The sequence below is a fragment of the Cydia fagiglandana genome, chromosome 6 (assembly GCF_963556715.1).
Source record: "Cydia fagiglandana chromosome 6, ilCydFagi1.1, whole genome shotgun sequence".
Taxonomy (NCBI): domain Eukaryota; kingdom Metazoa; phylum Arthropoda; class Insecta; order Lepidoptera; family Tortricidae; genus Cydia; species Cydia fagiglandana.
The window spans coordinates 2888169-2908362 of record NC_085937.1 but is presented as its reverse complement, the minus strand read 5'-3'; the positions used below and the strand labels follow the sequence as shown (position 1 = coordinate 2908362).

The following is a 20194-nucleotide window of genomic DNA, read 5'->3' as shown; positions in this document are numbered from 1 at the left end:
AATAAATGAAATCCTTTCATAAGTCTCACTGTAGTTTACTTTGTAACTCGTACAATAAGGCGATTTTTACAGTGAAGTTTGCGATAAAAAATAAATTAAGTTAGTAATTTCAAGTAATCCGAGATCTTGGCCAGTTTTTCATGCTATTTGGCAGGGTTGGCACAGAAAAAAGTATTTAGTGGCGAGTTCGCAATCATTTAGCTTCCTTGTCATCTGAATTTTCCTTCTCATTCGCTTTAGCTAGTTCTTTTCGTTTCTTGACAAGAATCCCTCCAAACCCAATCGCAAGCAACTGAAAAAAAAATGCAATTATTACATTTTCAAGACATTTTCAATGCATATTCAAGACGTTGTTAGATTTTACCATTAAATTTTACATTTTAGATATTAAATTTTACATTTTACAAATTTTAGATTTTACATTTAAAATCGGAAGAAAATAAAAACGTCAAGCGGTTTGCTTTAGTTTGTATAATGGTAAAATGCAGGTTAGGTTATTACTGTTATTAGGCAATTGTTTTCTAAATAAAATGTCAAATACTCTTTATATTACATGATTTTCTCTGGCTGTTGCAAACGTCGCTTGCAATATTTATCTGGATTTTCCTTGAGTTCTAAATGCTGTAACAAGTACAATTACCTCGAAAATCATCAGGGCAGTAGAAACATGGAACACCCATTGAGCGGTCTCCGATATAAACATCAGCACATCGCCACTGCATCCTGCATTAGAAAAAAAAAGATAAGTAAAAGAAGAAAAAAGAGTCATAGGTTGGCCAGCATGAGATTGGTCAATCGGGCGTTTGCAGCTTGCAGCCCATTGTCGGTCTAGGTCATATGAGGATTGATAATGAATTAAACAAATACCTGTATCAAAGAACTCTCTTCTGTCCTTGCACATGAACCGCTCCTTCTCTTGAAGCAGGTCTGAGCGCTCAGAGTCATAGGTTGGCCAGCATGTGATTGGTTAATCGGGCGTTTGCAGCCCATTGTCGGTCTAGGTCATATGAGGATTGATAATGAATTAAACAAATACCTGTGTCAAAGAACTCTCTTCTGTCCTTGCACATGAACCGCTCCTTCTCTTGAAGCAGGTCTGAGCGCTCAGAGTCATAGGTTGGCCAGCATGAGATCGGTACATCGGGCGTTTGCAGCCCGTTGTGGGTGTAAGTCATACGAGGATTGATAATGAATTAAAAATACCTGCGTCAAAGAACTCTCTTCTGTCCTTGCACATGAACCGCTCCTTCTCTTGAAGCAAGTCTGAGCGCTCTGAGTCATAGGTTGGGCAGCATGAGATCGGTACATCGGGCGTTTGGAGCCCGTTATGGGTGTAGTCGTAGGGGGACTGGAACCCGCAGCAATGGAACTGTAAGGATTATCATTATTGTAATTCAGCAAAGTAACTTGGGATGACGATAGTGGACCCAAGTGACAACTCTTTGAACTATTTCGACCTTGGTTCTCTGGCGGACCTCATCTTTCAGAACTTTGATCCCCAAAGACGTCAACTGACGCGCGCGGCTACAACTCAATATCAACCTTCGCACTTTTCTATACAATTAGTATGTCAGTATGTCAGAAATTTGAACTTTATGTAATTTTATTATAAGTTCATATTTCTTCAATAAAATATCTCGAGTTATCCACTTCTTACCACCGTGTACGATTTATTAAGTCTAGTGAAGTTAATCGTGAATCATTCAAAACTGTTAGGAGAATTATAATTGTAGTACAAATATAAGAGCCTCGGTAGAGAGTACCATTTTGTACCATTTGGAGTTGAAACTCTAGGTCCATGGGGTCCCAGCGCGCTTAAGTTGTTCGCAGAAATCGCGAAGCGTCTGGTTGACGTAACTGGTGACCGAAGAGCTGGCGGCTACCTCGCACAACGTATCAGTATTGCGATACAGCGGGGAAATGCCGCCAGCATCCTTGGTACAATGCCTCAGGGGTCTATTTTAGATTTAAGCTAGTTATTAATTTCGTTTAGTTGTACCACTGTATATATATTGTATGTAAATAAATGATTTATTAAAAAAAAAAAAGTAGTACTCACAGTAGACTGTGTCGTAGCCCACATCTTGACATGCCTTGGACTGTGCTGCTTGGCCGCCAAGTCGAAGGAATCCCTCAGCGACTGCTGTATATTTTCTGCGTCTTTTGGCGACACCCGGACCGATGCATGGGCGATGATGCCCTGGATCACCATCAGGATTGATAGCACTATAGTCGCCTGGAACATTTTATCTTACATTATATCTTATGTTATTAAAAACTGACCCACCCAGTCCCAGTCCCTCCCAGTGACTTCTTCTTCTCGTGTAAAGGGATCAAACTTCTTAAAACTAAATTTTTGTTTGCCAATTCTTTGCCACTTCCAGCCCTAAGGGTGCAGCCCTCAGATATTCCTCAGTGCACGTCGTTGAGCACGGAGAACATTGTCCCATGTGTAAAGTTATTTGAGGGACTCCACACTCTACAGGGAAGTGACTTGTCCCTTTTTAGGCAGTGATGATAAAGCCAAATGCGGCTGGTTGGCGAATGGTGATTGTGATCTATACTTGCCGCAAAACTAAGTGGCGAGTCTGGTTATAATGTATACCCATGTAATTGGGTACTTTCCTATACTTAATCATAACCAGGGGTCGGACAAAAAGTGCGGATGACGTAAAAATGACGTAATCTTGCACACAGGATGATGTTTGAGTTTGTATTTAAACTTCCGTGTGACATGTACCATGTAGTAACAAAGTTAGTATTAATGAAGTAACAAAATAATCGTAAATAAATCCATGGAATTAATAATACAGGTGGTAGGGTGATGTAGTGAATAAAATAAATTTCACGAATAAATGTCTTTTAATATTGCTTACCTTCGTTGGTATATCTTGATTACAGCAAGAGCAGTATACGTGTTTGTCACGTACCTCCAAAAACGGAAAATTGCCACAATATTCGAGTAAAGATGACATTTTAGAGCGTTTTCTTATACATTAGTAAATATAAATTTTAGCTAAATATAATCGTGAAGATACAATAGCTAAACAATAACGAAGTCAATTTATTGTTCATCTGATTGACAATGTGTCATTCAAAAACATACTTACTCATTTCAAGTGGCGATATCGTTTAATAAAGAGGTTGATAAATGATAAGTGATAATTGTTTATGAAAATCAAAAATACTATTTGAAATCATCCTATAAGTGGTTTGACGTCATCCGCACTTTTTGTACGACCCCTGAATTCATAACCCTCCTTTTGCGTTGCCGTAGTCGGGTAATAAATTGTTTCACACCGTGCACGAAATAAAGCACCAGATAGTTATTAGAAAAACATAGATAGCTGTTATTTTTAAACATAATTTATATTTAATAAATCGGATGGAAGTATAAAAAGTAGGTGAGTTGACTGTGACGTCACTACACAAGTTTTCATATAAATTCCATACTAGCAAATCATTTGACAGTTCTAAAAAAGAAGCTGATTTGACTATTAGGAAAGTAGCCAATTATGTGAGCTGCAAAATAGCATGGACATGCACGTTATAAATGGAATTTATTCTAAAAGTCCCACTGCCCATGCATATTGGGGCTGGGTTGACAATGCAGACAGGCGTTTTATTTTATATAAATCGTATGACATAGGTAGACGAGTCTAATCTTCCATTTTTGGTAGGTTAAATACCTAGAGAAAAGTAAAACGAAATTCAATTAAGCGATTTCACCCAAAGCCTTCAAGGATCGCGTGATAGGCTACACGTCCAGTGAACGTGAAGGGGTATTATTAACACAAGGCCTTTGTCCGATTAGCATAACACTACATACTACAGGTTCAGGTACTGTACCTATGTATAGTAACTTATTGACCCGAAAGCCTACCGGTCATTATCATTCTTGTCTATTCGAGCGATTGAGAGGCAGATAGTGTCAGGTGGGTTAAGAGAAACATATTTTTTTGTCTAGTAACGGTTGTCAATAAAAGCATTCGGGTGTCAACCATTTTTGCATTTTAGTGCTGGCAAGGGGTCATCCATTAATTACGTCACACGTTTAGGGGGAGGGAGGGGGTCAAGAAAATGTGATATATTGTGACATGGGGGAGGGGGGAGACACAAGTAACCGAAAATTTATTTAAATTATTTAGTTCGCTGTACATTTAAATAACAAGTTTTTAAAACGAAAATAGTTTTTAATCGTTTAATTTTCTTTCCTAAGCAGTTTTGGGTTATAAAATTACTAATATTTATATCGTCAAAAATATTTTGATAAAATATTAATAATACTTAGGTACTTACTTAATTCGATTTGGCGATTTCGTAGAAAAAATGTGACGTCACACTAGGGGGGGAGGGGTTTGCCAAATGTGACCAAGTGTGACAAGGGGGGGGGGAGGGGTCAAAAAACCTAGAAATTGGTGTGATGTAATTAATGGATGACCCCCAACCCTAAAAACCTATTTGACAGATGAATGTTTAGGATTTGTAAAAATGGCAGGTTAAACAACGCGTTTTCAATCCGAGAAACAATGCAATGTCTGCATGAGATATTTCCCGGTCGTGTACTCGTACTCTCTCGTTTCGGTAATCAGAATTGGCCCCCTAGATCTTGTGATTTAACACCTTTATGGTAACATTCCATTTCTAACCGCAGCTGCACTCCTAGTACTGAACGCGTCGCTGTTATTGTCAATTTCCATAGTAAAATGAACAGTAATGCAGCTGTCGATGGAAATGGACTGTCACCTTAAGAGTTCTTTTTATCGTATTTAAACTCAAAAGTCTATGGCAACAAGTCCACAACCACCTATGCTTTGAAAGAGGAAAGCCATGGAGGCCATTTGCCCGACGTGTTATTCCACACATAACGCTATTTAGTTGTACAGTTTAGTGCATAAATATGTATACATTTTTACACCTTATTGCAATGGGTTAAGGTGAAGAAATGTATACATATTTATGCACTCGACTGTACCTATTTTATGATTTTATAAACAAATAATATTATAACGAAAAAAATGTGTATTCCATTAAATTCAAATCTTGCGTTATTTTAGGGACAACCTCTATTTGTAAGACTTGAGGAAAACGGATATAATCTAAGAACCAAATTTACATGCGAGGATACAATAAGTAAATGCAGTTTCATAGAAACCGACTTACCGAGTACTTATTAAATTTGTTTTCACCACACCAGCTCGGAAAGGCTTACTTTGCACTTCAAAAATTGATAGCAAAGTTGCATTTTATTCACATGTGAGACAAAGTAATCAAATGCAAATTTTGAGTTGGTTTCTTACGTTTGCTAGTAGAAATGACTTTTAAATGATGATGTCGTGTATAGCTAGTTTTTAATCATTCATGTTTAGTTTTAAGCGTTCCATATGTTACTAATCTATTTTGTGTGTTTATTTTTTATTATTAATTATTGTACTAACTTGGCTATTTTTTACGTTTTATTATGTCACGTGTTAGATAATAAGTCTTTATTGTTCCCCAATTAAATATATCCTCTTTTTCCCTAATTTTGTAACATGATTATATTTACTGTACTGTGATTGGCTCAATAAAGAAAATACTTACTCTGCACGTAACACCCACGCCTTGAGTAGGCGTGGCCTAGAGTACCTACGGTGGGGGTGCGCTGAGCGCGCCTATATATACGCGCCCACCCTGGGAGCTCACTCACTCATCAGCAAGCATCAACAGAGGCACCAGCCTCCCAACACTCTCCAAGTTTTCTTTTAAACCTACAAATGTGTTTTCATTAAACACCCTACATATTCCCGGTAATGGTGCGGTAATCCAGCAGCCAGCGAGCCAGCCAGCGTGTTCCAGCCTGCGTGAACGTGTCCTGACTTCGGAATCTGCGAGCCCCACAGTAACTACGCTCGACAGATGATTTTGGATGATAAATATTTAATAACATTCATTTGGATTTGATTTGGTTTGTTTTTGTTTGATATTTTACATTTAATATTTGCTTCAGGTTGGTGTGGTGAAAAATTTTGTGTTCCACTCGGGGGCAAATTTTGTTTAACCCTCGTGCTTTGAAACCCTCGCAACGCTCAAGATTCCATTTTCGAACCACTCGCTACGCTCGTGGTTCAATTTTGGAATCTTTCGCTTGCTCGGGTGTCAATATTAGCACGAGCAGTTAAACAACAACTTTGCCCCCTTGTAAAACAAATAACTATTTTATTTTTTATTCTTCATCATTACTATAAAAAAAATTAACATAATGAGTTTCCAAATGGTTTTTTGCCCATGTCACTTTATTACCATTTGTTCTATGTACGTACGTATGCATGACGGTGTGATTGGTGTGTAGGTATCTTAAATAGTCAGTCAGCAGCGAAAGTTGCTAAGCGGGCGAGGTGTTCAAAATGACCTTAACACGACTTTATTGTTAATAGAATAAGAGCGTGTCAATGTAATTTTGAACACCTCGCCCGCTTAGCATCTTCTGCTGGTGACTGTACCTACTTAGTCATGCATACATATCTAGATGCATTTTTATGATCGCTCATTGTTTCACATAACATTGTTCTTTTCCAATATATACTAGGTTTGATTAGATAGGTATATGTTATCCTTCGGGTCTCTATTGGTTCCCATAATTTTTTTGTTCCGATTTATTCAGTCCATATCGTTTTCCATCATAATTTTTATTAGTCATATTGTCAATAGTCATAAATGTTAACAATATAAATTGCAGTTCCGATATTTGCAGGTCATTATTATTGTTAGTCATAAAATTTGTTACTCATAATATTCAAAGTCCAGAAGGTATACCATTACATAATGTTGAAGGCAATAAATTTGCTTACAATAATCGTTGTAAGGTCTTTTATCGCAGGTTATAATGGTAAGTAGGGGCTCTATTGCATTCCCTAAATTTTAAGTTCCGATTTTTTTAGACCATAACGTTTTCCATCATAATTTTTATTAGTCATATTGTCAATAGTTATAAAGTTAAACAAAACAAATTGCATGCTTGTCTACCTTGGCTTACTGATTTCCCTTCCATTTCTTATTTTTCATGTAGTTTATTAAGCCATTTCGTCCCGCCAACGAGTCGACGGAGCCCCGCTCCGCGGGGCTCCTATTTCCGCTCTGAGGGACACAAGGTAACTAACGAACCTACCTGAGGAAACAGATTTTTTACTGTTTGGTTTACTGATTTCCCGCCATTTCTTCTTTTTTATGTAGCTTATTAAGCTATTTCTTCCCGCCAATGAGTCGACGGAGCCCCGCTTCGCGGGGCTCCTATTTCCGCTCTGAGGGACACAAGGTAACTAACGAACCTACCTGAGAAAACAGATTTCATTTTTCTTTACTTATATGAAGGATGTCATTAAAATAGCATTTTGTTTGACATAATTATTGAAAGTCATAATGTTTAATATTATAGCTCCTAAATATTAGAGGATATCATTTTCTGACTATCGAGATTCGAAACAGTAAGTTTATGGGGAACAAAGAGATGACATTAAAACGATATGATTAATGACCATTAGTCCGATAAAATATATGCCTTAAAATATTTCTGAATAATTATTGATATATGTACCTTTGAATGTTATACTCAACAATTTTATAACTTTTGAGATTACAGCGTTTAATATTATAGATGTTTAACATTAGAACTATGAAACGTTATACTTAACAAAAATTATGACTATTGATGTTTATGTCCATAAATTATATGGATATCAATTTCTGACTATCGAAATTCGAAACAATAAGTTTATGGGAAACAAAGGGATCCCGTTATCCTTCATGTGTAGCAAATAGCGATAATTGCGATTAAATATTTTACTTAACTATGTACATATATGTTATGTGTATGTATGTATGTATGTATGTGTGTGTATGTATGTATGTATGTGTATGTAATGTATGTGTGTCTATTCATGCAATTTAAAATTATCTGTACGGATATGATGGTCGTTCTTGTCTACGTCACGTGATATCAGCGTGCAGTGTGATAAAACGTTGTCCGTCACTTTTTATCCCGCGATGTTGAAAAGTGATAGTTATTTTATCACATAGAGTAAACCATCCATAATACGATTACATTTAAATAAGTAGGTACCTATACAAATTCTAAAATCATGGTCAAAATAGTGATCGGGAATGGCAACAAACCTTAACTTTTCTTTTAATTTCCTTTTTAACCGACGAACGAGTATTATAGTAAACGCTTTTAAACGTTGAAGTTGGTTCAAGGGAGGGGTGATAGCCAGTATACCACTACTACTATCTCCAAAAACGCCCCGAGTCACTTACCACAAATATCGGCCTAATCTTCTTCGAACACGTAGCAATTTGCGCATAAACGACTATGGCAATGGTGACCGCAGCGGTGACCGCCAATACCACCAGCGCCACCAGACGCCCCGTGTCGTCACTTACCACAAATATCGGCCTAATCTTCTTCGAACACGTAGCGATTTGCGCATAAACGACTATGGCAATGGTGACGGCAGCGGTGACCGCCAATACCACCAGCGCCACCAGACGCCCCGAGTCGTCCTGGGCGTCCATCGCGCTGGCCGCCACGGCCGACATCGTCGATACGGCGATTAGGGATATCGCTAGGAGCTGAAAAGGTTTACAGCTTTTAGTGTTTAATTTATCCAGGCATCCTTACTTTATTCTTAAGTAGGTAGGTATTATATGTACAGTGGCGTTCAAAAGTGCATGATTTAATACGACGGTTGAAGCATTTCCATGCACTTTTTAACGCCAGTGTACCTACATTCGAAAGCAACTCTGTCTGTCTATTATTACCTTTACACGCTTTAACCGCTGAACCGATTTAGATAAAATTTGCTATAGAGATAGTTTGAAGCCTGGGAAAGGACATTATTATGGTAATTGTTATTAATCATCATTCATCATCCCACGCATATGAGGGTTATTATTTCAAGGGGTTCAATTATGTTCAGACTCAAATTTTCAATTATCATATTTAGAAAATTCAGTTTTTTTTAAAGTAGGTATGTTAAGTTACGATTAAGATGTTATCATAGCCTCCTAAGGCCCAAGGTCCTACCTATAGTACTTATTCGGTTCGATGAAATTGAAATCATATTCAATTGGAACAGAATCGCATTTGTTGTTTCGTTCAATTTTCAAACAAAACCAAAATCAACTCTATTCCCTGCACTAAAGGTTCAAATTTCAGTGGCAAATTACCTGTGTTACTTTTTACCTGTGTCTAGAAAAAAAAACTTACTGCAGTGATAACAGTGACAACGCTGAACGCGATACCGACGGCTTTCACACAAGTTTTTAGTTTCTTTAAGTCTTTCGCATCCTTTTGTAGATCTAATTTCAACTCGTTTTCCTTTTGCTCCATATTCTGGTTCACATCTTCCAGGGTTTGGCCTTGCCCGGCGACTGGCAAAGATTTAACATGATTACTGACCTGTAGGTCTGTCCGGAACGAAAAAAGTCGTGGAATGTATGGGGCACAATACGATTCCACGACTCTTCTCTTTCCGCAGAATCTACAATAAACTACAATAGTTAATTGTTTTACAAGGGGGCAAAGTTGTTGTTTAACCGCTCGTGCTAATATTGATACCCGAGCAAGCGAAAGATTCCAAAATTGAACCACGAGCGTAGCGAGTGGTTTGAAAAATGGAATCTTGAGCGTTACGAGGGTTAAACAGAATTTGCCCCCGAGTGAAACACAAAATTTTTCACCACACCAACCCGAAGCAAATATTAAATGTAAAATATCAAACAAAATCAAACCAAATCAAATCCAATATAAATTACACATATGTAGTTAGGTAGGTGTTAATTAATTATCCCTGTTAATAGTAGAACTGTATATTTCTGACGAACACAAGTTTTCTCTTCTGTGGACAATAGTTAAAAGCTTGTGGGCACCTAGGTAATGATTTTTTCACCTCAGCAGCTCGAACAAGGGTACTTTGCTTCTTAAAAACAGTGAGCAAAATGCGATTTTGCTCACTGAGTGAGACAAAATGAGTGAGCAAAATCGCATTTTGCTCACTGAGTGAGACAAATGTCATTCAAGTGACCTTTATAGTCAAATGTCATTTCAACATGCGGGGTCTAATACAAGTTGGGTCGATATACTTGGGTTCTATTATCTCTGTCCCTCTAGGTAGAGTCTGGCTAGCCAAAAATTGTTGACAGATATTTCGTTGTTGTATCACCAATTGTCTATGATTTGAAAAAAAGCTAAAAGTCAGTTGTCGATTTATGTCATTCATTCAAATTGTTTGCGGTTTTTATGGGGTTTATTTTAAATAATATTAATAATTTCTATGCTGAGTGAGGTTCACAAACTATTATTTAAGCTCGTAAATAATTACGACAATGTGCGAAGTCGACGTGTAGCGTTGTATAATGAAAAAGTGCAATGTTTACAACTTCTAACCAAATGTAAACAAAATACGAGGTTGGTGCTCTATAAATATTTTGATACTTTAAGTACTAGTTCTAACATTTGCCGATTACTTTGATTAAGTACGTGAATTTATTAATGCCTGAATCTCATAAATAGGACAAGTGTATAAAGAAACGGATAAATTAAAAGTTCTGAAAAATATCTATAAAATCTAAATATTGGAACGTAAACATGTGTGTTTGTCGTTGACTGTACTTTAAATAGTGGTAGAAATTATGTGAGCTGACTTTGAGTGCACTTAAACGTTTATTTAGCTTATTTCCTTAGGTACCTTATTTGTGCACAGAATATCAAAGATATTGTCTAGTATCAAAACTATAATTCCTACTACACAAAGTGTGACCAGCCCAAGATTTTTTGAATTTCCCGCCAATAATTTAGGTAAAATTTCAGTAGCCAGACTTCTATGTTCTCACTGCTTAGGGTGAAAAATTTTGTGTACTACACGAGATCAAAGTTATTTTACATCTCGTGCGCTTTTGAATCCCTTACTACGCTCAAGATTCTAAATTAGATTCACTCGCTACGCTCGTGAATTTATTATAGAATCTTTCGCTTGCACGGGACTCAAAATAAGCACTCGAAGAAATATCAAACTTTGATCTCTTGTTGTACAAATAACTATTGTTATATAAAGCAATTAAAGTGGAAGTAAACAACAGGAGGTCCTTTCCTGATTTTCCTGATTGTTTTAAATAAGACTATTACTACATAAAAAAGCTACATAAAAAAGCAGTATTAATATTATATTCATTATTCAGTTTCCAGGAAATTGGTGTCGTGCGTAAGTTCTATTCATAAAAATACTGTCATGTGAAATTAATGAGTGAGTTAGTGAATAAATTACACAGACATATGTAGTTAGGTAGGTGTTAACTAATTATCCCTGTTAATAGTAGAACTGTATATTTCTGACGAACACAAGTTTTCTCTTCTGTGGACAATAGAGGGACAATAGTTAAAAGCTTGTGGGCACCTAGGTAATGATTTTATCATACTTATCCAAATAAAATGAGAAACTTTTAATGTCGATAAGGGTTACAAGGAAAGACGTGATTATATTTTGTTGTAAGCAATTTGATGGTACCTCTACATAATGGTCCAACGTATTGGCCCACTAATCTGGGCCTACGTGTAGAGAGGGTAGGTGTCGGATGACTTATGGCGCGGCGGGATGGCGATGGGATGGCCGCGGTGTCGGTTTTTCGTCCGCACGTCATGGCTCCTCATGGGGCCAACGTCGGCCACTCCAAGGGACGCAGCCATGCGGTAGAATGAGATAGCAATATCGCTTGTTTCCTCTAACGCATAAATGCGTTCCTTGGAGTGGCCGGCATTGGCCCATCGTGTTGAGGAGCCATCAAAAGTAGGTAGTGGGCTAGCGATGGCGCGAATGCATCTACACGTGGCCCATTCCATGGCATGGCCAACTAACTGGTCCAACGCTGGGCTGGGCTAGAGGTGCCATAACCATCGCATGGCAATCTCGCTGGTCCAGCGCTGGGCCATCATTTAGTGGAGCTATGAGATGATTACCTCGATCTTTCCTGAACCCGTACTGTGCGTACAGCCGCTGTATGAAGTCTGGATATATGCAAATAATGAATAAAATGCCCGGTTAATTATATTAATAAAGAAACCAGATGTTAGTTACAAATATGTTACAATGATTTTGTTATATATAGGTATAGGTATGTAAGCTTCGGTTTTATAAAAATGCTGTCATGATTTTATCAACTTGTATCCATCTACTCTTAGTGATAAATAATAAATTATATGTATATGATTATATAAAATGTACTACAGGATCTTCCACCTAGCGTAATAAAAAAAGTTGATTGTTCCACACCGAATTTTAATACAGGTGTCAGGTACAGTCTGCAGCAGAAGTTGCTAAGCGGGCGAGGTGTTGTAAATAATCTTGACGAGACTTTATTGATGAGAGAATTAGAGCGTGTCAAGGTAATTTTGAACACCTCGCCCGCTTAGCAAATTCTGGTGCTGACTGTACTTACTGACAAATGCCAATTATTTGTCTATATTCACGAGCAACATAGACGCATATATATACCTAAATACATACTTACATACATATATATATATATATATACATATATATATATAGATATATATATATATATATATATTGTGTACATTCTTACAAAATATTTATTTATTATCAACACATAGTTTAACTAATATTTATAAAACCGGATCTTATATGGACAGTGTGAATAAACATACTTACATGTTTTTTATTGCAGTTATTGAGAAATATTTTGTATTTAGACTGCTCAAGAACTTGCATGCGATTTTAGTTACTTGTTACTTACATTGCGGTATTTGGATCGACTGAATTCATTGCACTCTCCAGTTTTTTTTTTATTTACTTAGCAATGTATCGGTTATTGCATTGCAAGTTCTAGAAATCTAGAAAAATCTATATGGGGCTTTATAAATTATGAAAAATAATAAATAAGAAACTTACTTGAACCCTTCTTCGTGTCCGCCATTTTGAATTTCGTTGACAATAATACCGAGGGAGTGGCGAGAGCGCACTAAAAACATGGCACCATTTTAACAAACGAGTCAAATCAACTGAGGTCAATGGTAACGTTGGTAAGAGGCGGTTATTTAAACTAATAAACAAACATATGTTGATATTATAAAGTTATTGTGGAGATATTGTTAAATGTTTTCTTTGGGCTTATAATGAGTGCAAGGTGATGCTGCATGGTGTACTTAATCCCTCCTTACTAATAGTTATTATCCTCATTACAATATAGGTACACTTCGTTTCAATTTAATTTAGAATCTCATAAACCAAATAAAGTGGCATTTCTTTTGTTTTATTGCTTTCTAAAACAAAATCTCCTTGAAATCTTTCTAATCAGCTCAAACTTGGCTCAAACTCAATGTGGTTGCCATTCTTCGTTGAGGAGTTCCTTCCGACTACATCATCAAATTTCGCGTTAGCATACCTATTATTATATTGTCATGTAAGTTACGAAAGTTTAACAAAATAATCATCTCGGACACCATACAGGCCGATTCGAACGTGCATCGACATCAAACCGATATTAGAATGATATTGAAATCATATCAGTTAGCTGTCATTCGCGCGAGCGTTTGTGCACTTTCTAATCGTCCTGTTAGTTTAAATTTAACTTGTAAAATTGTGTGATAAAACCATAATTTTGATGACGGATCGAGGGGCCACTATTACCAAATATTGACAAGAAGAAGTAGATCTATCTATACAACGTCTGGCGGTCTAGCATGAGTTGCGTTCTTGCGCGCGTCTCCATACATCAAGCGCGTCTTCAAGTATGGACTTGCGCACGAGAACACAACTCATGGTAGACCGCCAGGTGACACAAAATTCCACTAATTACTACCACAAGTCCAGAGCTGTAGTGAACCGTAGTAGGCTCAAAACAAGGCTGATAATTGTTTAATTCTTTTGTAATTAGTTTAGGTTGTCACCCAATTGACTAAGTAAGATAATAACATAGTTAAAGTTAATAGGTGCGGGAATATAATCACTAGGGCAAGAGAAACACTTGTAGCGAAATTATAAATTTAGAGATATTAATAACTAAATTAAACGACAATACTAAAATAAAACTGACGCATAAATAAAATTAATTTAAAAATACGTACGAATTTTCCTGTTTATCTTGCCATAAACTACGTTTATCTTAGCCCTTATCTGACCTTACACATATTACATTACATTACATTATATAACATTATTTATGTAATATACATACCTTAGGACGTGAAATATCCCATGCCTCGCACGCCCAGCTGGCAGTCAACCTCCATTTATACTCACTCACAAAGCACGGTCCAACGCTCCATCGGTTCGACTCCTGCGCACAATACAGCATTTACTTTACGCGCTGCGGTGTATGGCATATTAGATGATAGTGCTTTGATAATCAAATGGAAGCAAATACCTAACAAATATCATGTATTTAGTTTCTCATATATTGTAATAAGGTTCTGCATCTACTGTTAATCTGTTTGGACCGAGGGTTGACTGGTAGATAATGCCTTCTGGTATTAAGTTGGCGTTTTACATCTTCTACTATGCAATAAAGCTAAAATAAATGTAGGTAGATAGGTTGAAAATGTTGAAATGTCTAGCGGATTTTATATTGATTGTCACAAGGTACGAAATGGTATAGAAACTTCATACCTTGACTGATCTTAAGGAGCTGAAGGCCTATTCGGAGTTTATAAACTCATCCTAATCTGTGCATCTCGCTCGTCCTAGTTTGTTTATGCATCAATCGAAAACATGTTAATATTTAACTCATATACTTACCAACCAACCAATACCACCACCAGTACCAACAACACTAACCACAAAACACAACCAACACCAACCAACCAACCAAACACCAACCGATAAAGATGACATTTAAAGTTCTACTGGGCCTTCTTGTCACCAGTAGCGTACTAGCGCAGGGGGCTCCCATAGTTTTTGTAGAGTGACTTCCTTGTCCTGCTCGTATCTTTAGAATCTAGAGCCGGTGAAGTACCTATAATCATACCGGTCCCCAACGACCTTGAGACAGAGACAACGCTATGATGTCCGGGGGACAGGGTTAGGGAATCCCTTGCCTATCGGGATCGATAAGATCGATCGAAAGAATAAATAAATGATAAGTAAAATTATAGGACAATTTTACATACATCGACCTAGTCCCACAGTAAGCTCAATAAGGCTTGTGTTGTGAATCACTAAATATTTTACCTTACAATACAAAATATTGACTCCAATAAATTTCAAAGCACCAGAATTTTCACAGAATCACTATACCTATTTACACTTTTTTCAATTACAATATAATTTATAATATAAAATAAAATGGCGTGAGAGTGGCAGCGAACTCAAGTCCGTACTAAACGGAATAAAATCAATGGAAGACAATGGAATCCAAATGATCGTGTTGTATGTAATTGGTGCTAAATATAATAAACCGCGTTGTTTTGATATTAGCGGGTGACGACAAGACACACCTTCCTTATGTCTGTAGGTAAATATTACACGCGTCATGTACACACCTACATATATGGTTTAAGACATTTATCATCTCATGAAGAATTTACAAAATTCACTTACGTACCTTATACTCGTAAATACAAGTATGTATTACAGGGTAAATCGTTACCTAATTATACGTTACATTAATGTGAAGTTAAAACGTCATAACATCTATATAAGGTAGGTACCTACAATCTCTATTGCCTATTACTTATTAATTTACTTATATCATCGGAAAGTTCCCACAAACAAACATTCCACACGGAAAATTTTCAGAACATTCACATATTTTTGTATGGGAATTGATATTTTCTATTTCCAAAATGAAAGTGTCCTTTATTTTTTGTGTGTTTTGTAATCCATCAATTTCAGCCGTTTGGTCGGCCATAAACATAACCCTTGGTATGAATTTCATTCGATAGCGTGACGAGAGTCCGCGTTAACGTTGTCTATTTTTGTATGGGATTGGGAAATGGAACTGCACGCAAAACGACACGTTTTGGAAACTCAAAATCCCATACAAAATGACAGTTAACGTAAACGCGTACGTCAGAACCAGAACATAAGAATGTTGTACGATGGCGTTGAACAATGAAAGCACGTCATTTGTTTTGTTCCAATTTATGATCCAACTTTCCAGGGAAAGTGTTACTTGGAAAAGGTACTGTTAGCATGAAAACGTTTATGTAATAATAAAATATGGTTGTCTGTAAAGTCGGTTTACGGACGATAATTTTGCGTGATAACGTCATAAGAAAAAATTAAGTACCATTACATTACGTAAGGTTACCATGGAGATCTGTCCACAACGTGACACTTTTTCGTGCATGCTACCGGTGTTCATCGATTTATAAGACGTTATCACGTCAATAAATATTTCAATATTACATATTCCTTCCACTTTGGTGAAAGGAACATCATAAGGAAACCTGAATCTCCACTAATTTTATAAATGACAAAGTAGCTCTTATCTGTCTCTTTGTTACACCTCTTCATGCTTAAATCGCTCAACCGATTTAGATAAATTTTAATTCGGTGATAGTCTGAGTAGTTTTTATTAATCATCATCATCCACGCTAAAGAGATCGCAAGCAGAAGCTGTACTATTTGCATTTAGGAAGTACTTAACATTTGTATGAAAAAATAAACTAAATGTGATTTGTATGAAATAATAAACTAAAAATAAACTAAATGTGGTTGTGAAACTGGAATCCGGACCTCTTTAGAAGGCATCCAGAAATACACTGGTATGGAAGTAATACGATATTCAAATTTATAAATTTTATAATATTATTGTTTTTATAAAACAGCGTCAAAGCAGTCGTAGCAAAATAAATTAGACCAAGATAAGTCTGCAATGATTTTAACAGCACACGCAATGCAAGTGTTATTTATTTATACGTCATAATTCCATATCAGTTAGACGTTTAAAATAACACTTGCCGTGTGCTATCAAAATCGTTGCAGACTTTTCTTGGTCCAACTCTGGCTTAGACGCCCAAAATTTGTTATTTTATTCCCCAATACCAATACCACTTAGTACCTAAAAGGTACCAAAACTAACAGTATTCAATAACTTTTGCCACCGCCAGTCCTCATAGGTTAAAGCTATCGACCGTCGCCATGGCAACGGCGCCACAACACTACGCACAAAAGCAACCCTAGCGATACCATCGTTCGCAAATTTATACCACTACCTACAATATGGCCTTTCAAGGCTTTATTATAGCAAATGGGAAAGTCAACGTTGAATGTACAGTCGCCATCAGATATATCGGAGCGGCCAAGGTGTTCACAATATCTGAACACGCGCTCTAACGCGTTGACAATAGAGGCGTGTTCAGATCTTTGTGAGAGCCTTGACCGCTCCGATATATCTGATGGCGACTGTACAGTTGAATACTGAAAGGCAATTAGAGCAACGTGCGAATTTCTGTAGATTCGAAGACAGTAAACATAAACACTTTTCTGTAAAGAGGCCCACTGATTACCAGTTCGTCGGACGATATCAGCCTGTCAGTTAAACGCAAAATTTGATAACTCCGAACAACTGACAGGCTGATATCGTCCGGCGAACTGGTAATCTGTGGGCCCCTTAATAGAAATTTCCTCCCACAGATGCTCCGGCTGTGGTTTACTTATGGGACTACAGGGTCGACAACGCGCATGTAACCACCGAGGTCGAAGGCGTCCATAGGCTATGGTAACACTACCATCAGGTGGGCCGTGCATGTTTGCCACCGACATGGAATAAAAAAAAACAACGGGTTGCACTCCAGGAGTGCCGACAGAAGTGAAAACTCAATGACTAGTCCAAAATGTCTGCAGCACTATGTATAATTGACCCATCCTCCTTTCTATTGAAAAACTTTAGTTCCGAAATTGCTGGCCAGTGAGGTTAAATTTGTAGCGTTAATTGTTTAAAATTCGAATAGAAATTGTAAAGTTACCTTGCAGACCTCGCATCTAAATATATTTGGTCATGATATTTTGAGTTTTATTCTCCAGTACTAGAGTTCACTTTTATTAGCGATTTCATCAAGATGTAGCTTTATTGAATTATATTTGAGTGATACGAGTATAATATAAAGTTAGAATGTAACTGTGAGATCCTCGTATTTCAGCCCGTAATACGAGATTAGAACATTGAGCTTTATTGCTTAATATAAAAGTCCAGTTTTAAATAATTGACCTGATTATGATACGTTATGACTAAAGTTCTTTGGTGAATAACATTGTCCGTGACACATGACGTCAGCGTTACGTTACGCGTTACGCTGAATCGAGTTTATCTTTTTTTTTTTCACCTCAAAAAATGCTCAGCGCCGCTAAAGAAGTTTTCACTTCAAAAATACATAAGTTCAATGGTTCAAAAATTCAAAATCATTACCTACTTACGATCTACGATACCAATACACAATGTTTTAGTTGTACTGTTTGACACGACAGTAAATGACTAATGATAATAATGATTTCGGAAGTGGGGGCTGTCAGGCTGTCACGGGGGTTCAGCGTTTTCCTTTTACAATCACTTGCGACTAATTGGATTGTGTAAAGTCCGCTTAAATGGGTCATATTTCGGGGGGGATACATACGTACAAAAACTCAAGGTGGATGAACTGTTATTTTCCAATATACAGTGAGGAATATTTTCACAACACAGATTACTTTATATGACGTTAAAATTTTGTATATATATAGTCCAAAGTTACAAATAGGTAACATACTCAGCAGCTAACAATGCTACAGACTACATCGCTGCAGGAAACGTCAAATCGTTCCGGAAACATTCATTTTTCAGCTTTTTCTAGAACAAATAAATGCCTAAAGCCGTGAGTCATCTTTAGGCCCTAAAGCGAAGCGGAGCGGACCACGTGATACCGATTAGCCGTCATAGAAAATGACAAGTCGGACGCCTCCGGCTCGGGCCCGGTCCGGTCTATCGTGAGTCATCCTTTACTTGTATGAAAGATGAAAGTATGCTTTCTTTTCTGGAATAAATTAATTTAATTCATCATTTTGAGACATTTAAAACATTTTTAACGTGCCCAATTTTCACAGTAACTATAGATACCTACCTGGTGAAGAAGTAGACAAGGTATTTCTTCTTCTTAACTCTAGCGCCCCTTCTCCATTATTATTTTATGAAACCCACCTCCATTATTATGTAAATAAAATGTAAGTAAGCCAAGAGAATTCACTGAAATCGAGGTTAGATTAGGGGTGTCTTTAAGAATATTTTTAGACAGAAACGAAACCGGGGCGAAATTGACTTGCTTCAGATCTAGCGCTTTGATTTAACCTTTGAGACTTTTGACCGAATCGAGTTCTTTTATAGAGCGGTTATACTATGAAAATACTTGACTGGGAAACTATTTTAAAGGTGTTAACCGAAAAAAAATATGTATTTGATAAACGTTTGGACGATCAATTGAACGTACTAATCGCTACAGCAATACGCCTATGACAGCAACGAAATTTATCAGTACGGATATGATGGTCGTATTTGTCTACGTGACAGCGTGATAAAACGGTGTCCGTCTCTTTCTATCCCGCAGAGTTAAAAAGTGACAGTTGTTTTATCACGTATCCACGTGTGGATAAAGCGACCCATAATAGGCTTGCAGGACCCATTAAATGATTTTTAGAAAAACGTCTCTTCTGTGGATACTCGTATTACAATAAAAGTTACCCGGTTACATACTGTACCTAATTACGTTTTTCGTATTTTAGTTCTAAGACTAGTCTATAATTTTTTTAATGATTCTGCTGTGTAATGTGTAACAAAGTAAAATGCAAGTACCTGTGATTATTTAAGGTAAAGTATATATGTACATTGAAATTAACTATTTACGAGATCTATTTTGCTATTAACATTTAAACATTCAACCGCGAAGTATGGGCCCGATTCGGATTTTGAAATAGACATTTATTAGATATCTTTTAGATATCACCAAGATGCCGCAGGAGACCAGAGGGCTGGCCAGTATTTTGCTCAACGCATAAGTATTGCCATACAACGTGGCAATGCGGCCAGCCTTCTGGGCACACTGCCCATCGGCAGTGACTTGGGGGACGTTTTTTTATTTATAGGCTTTTTATTTTAAGTTTATTTAGTTTAGAGATAGTTTGTATTATTATTTGTAAGCTAATTTAATGTTTGTTTATTTACGTTATAACATTAT

At 36.9% G+C, this 20194-nt stretch overlaps 1 protein-coding gene and 1 long non-coding RNA gene across 3 annotated transcripts in view; one reads left to right on the top strand and one right to left on the bottom strand.

Moving 5' to 3' along the window:
- Positions 1 to 3010, top strand: part of LOC134665019 (uncharacterized) — a 452571-nt gene extending 449561 nt beyond the window's left edge. The window contains exon 2 of the long non-coding RNA XR_010098332.1: positions 2756 to 3010. This is a non-coding gene — a long non-coding RNA (uncharacterized LOC134665019). The remainder of the gene's footprint in view (positions 1 to 2755) is intronic.
- Positions 20 to 14361, bottom strand: LOC134664982 (uncharacterized). 2 transcript variants are annotated; one of them, XM_063521736.1, is made up of 9 exons: positions 14227 to 14361; positions 12942 to 13011; positions 11990 to 12037; positions 9245 to 9408; positions 8293 to 8607; positions 2060 to 2236; positions 1037 to 1369; positions 641 to 723; positions 20 to 292 (listed from the first exon to the last, which is right to left on the bottom strand). In XM_063521736.1, the coding sequence occupies exons 1-7, from the start codon at positions 14344 to 14346 to the stop codon at positions 1172 to 1174; spliced, it is 1092 nt and encodes a 363-aa protein (XP_063377806.1). In that variant the 5' UTR covers positions 14347 to 14361; the 3' UTR covers positions 20 to 292; positions 641 to 723; positions 1037 to 1171. The 2 variants fall into 2 exon arrangements, with proteins under 2 accessions (XP_063377806.1, XP_063377807.1); XM_063521737.1 differs by lacking the exon at positions 11990 to 12037.
- Positions 14362 to 20194: the final 5833 nt, after the last annotated feature.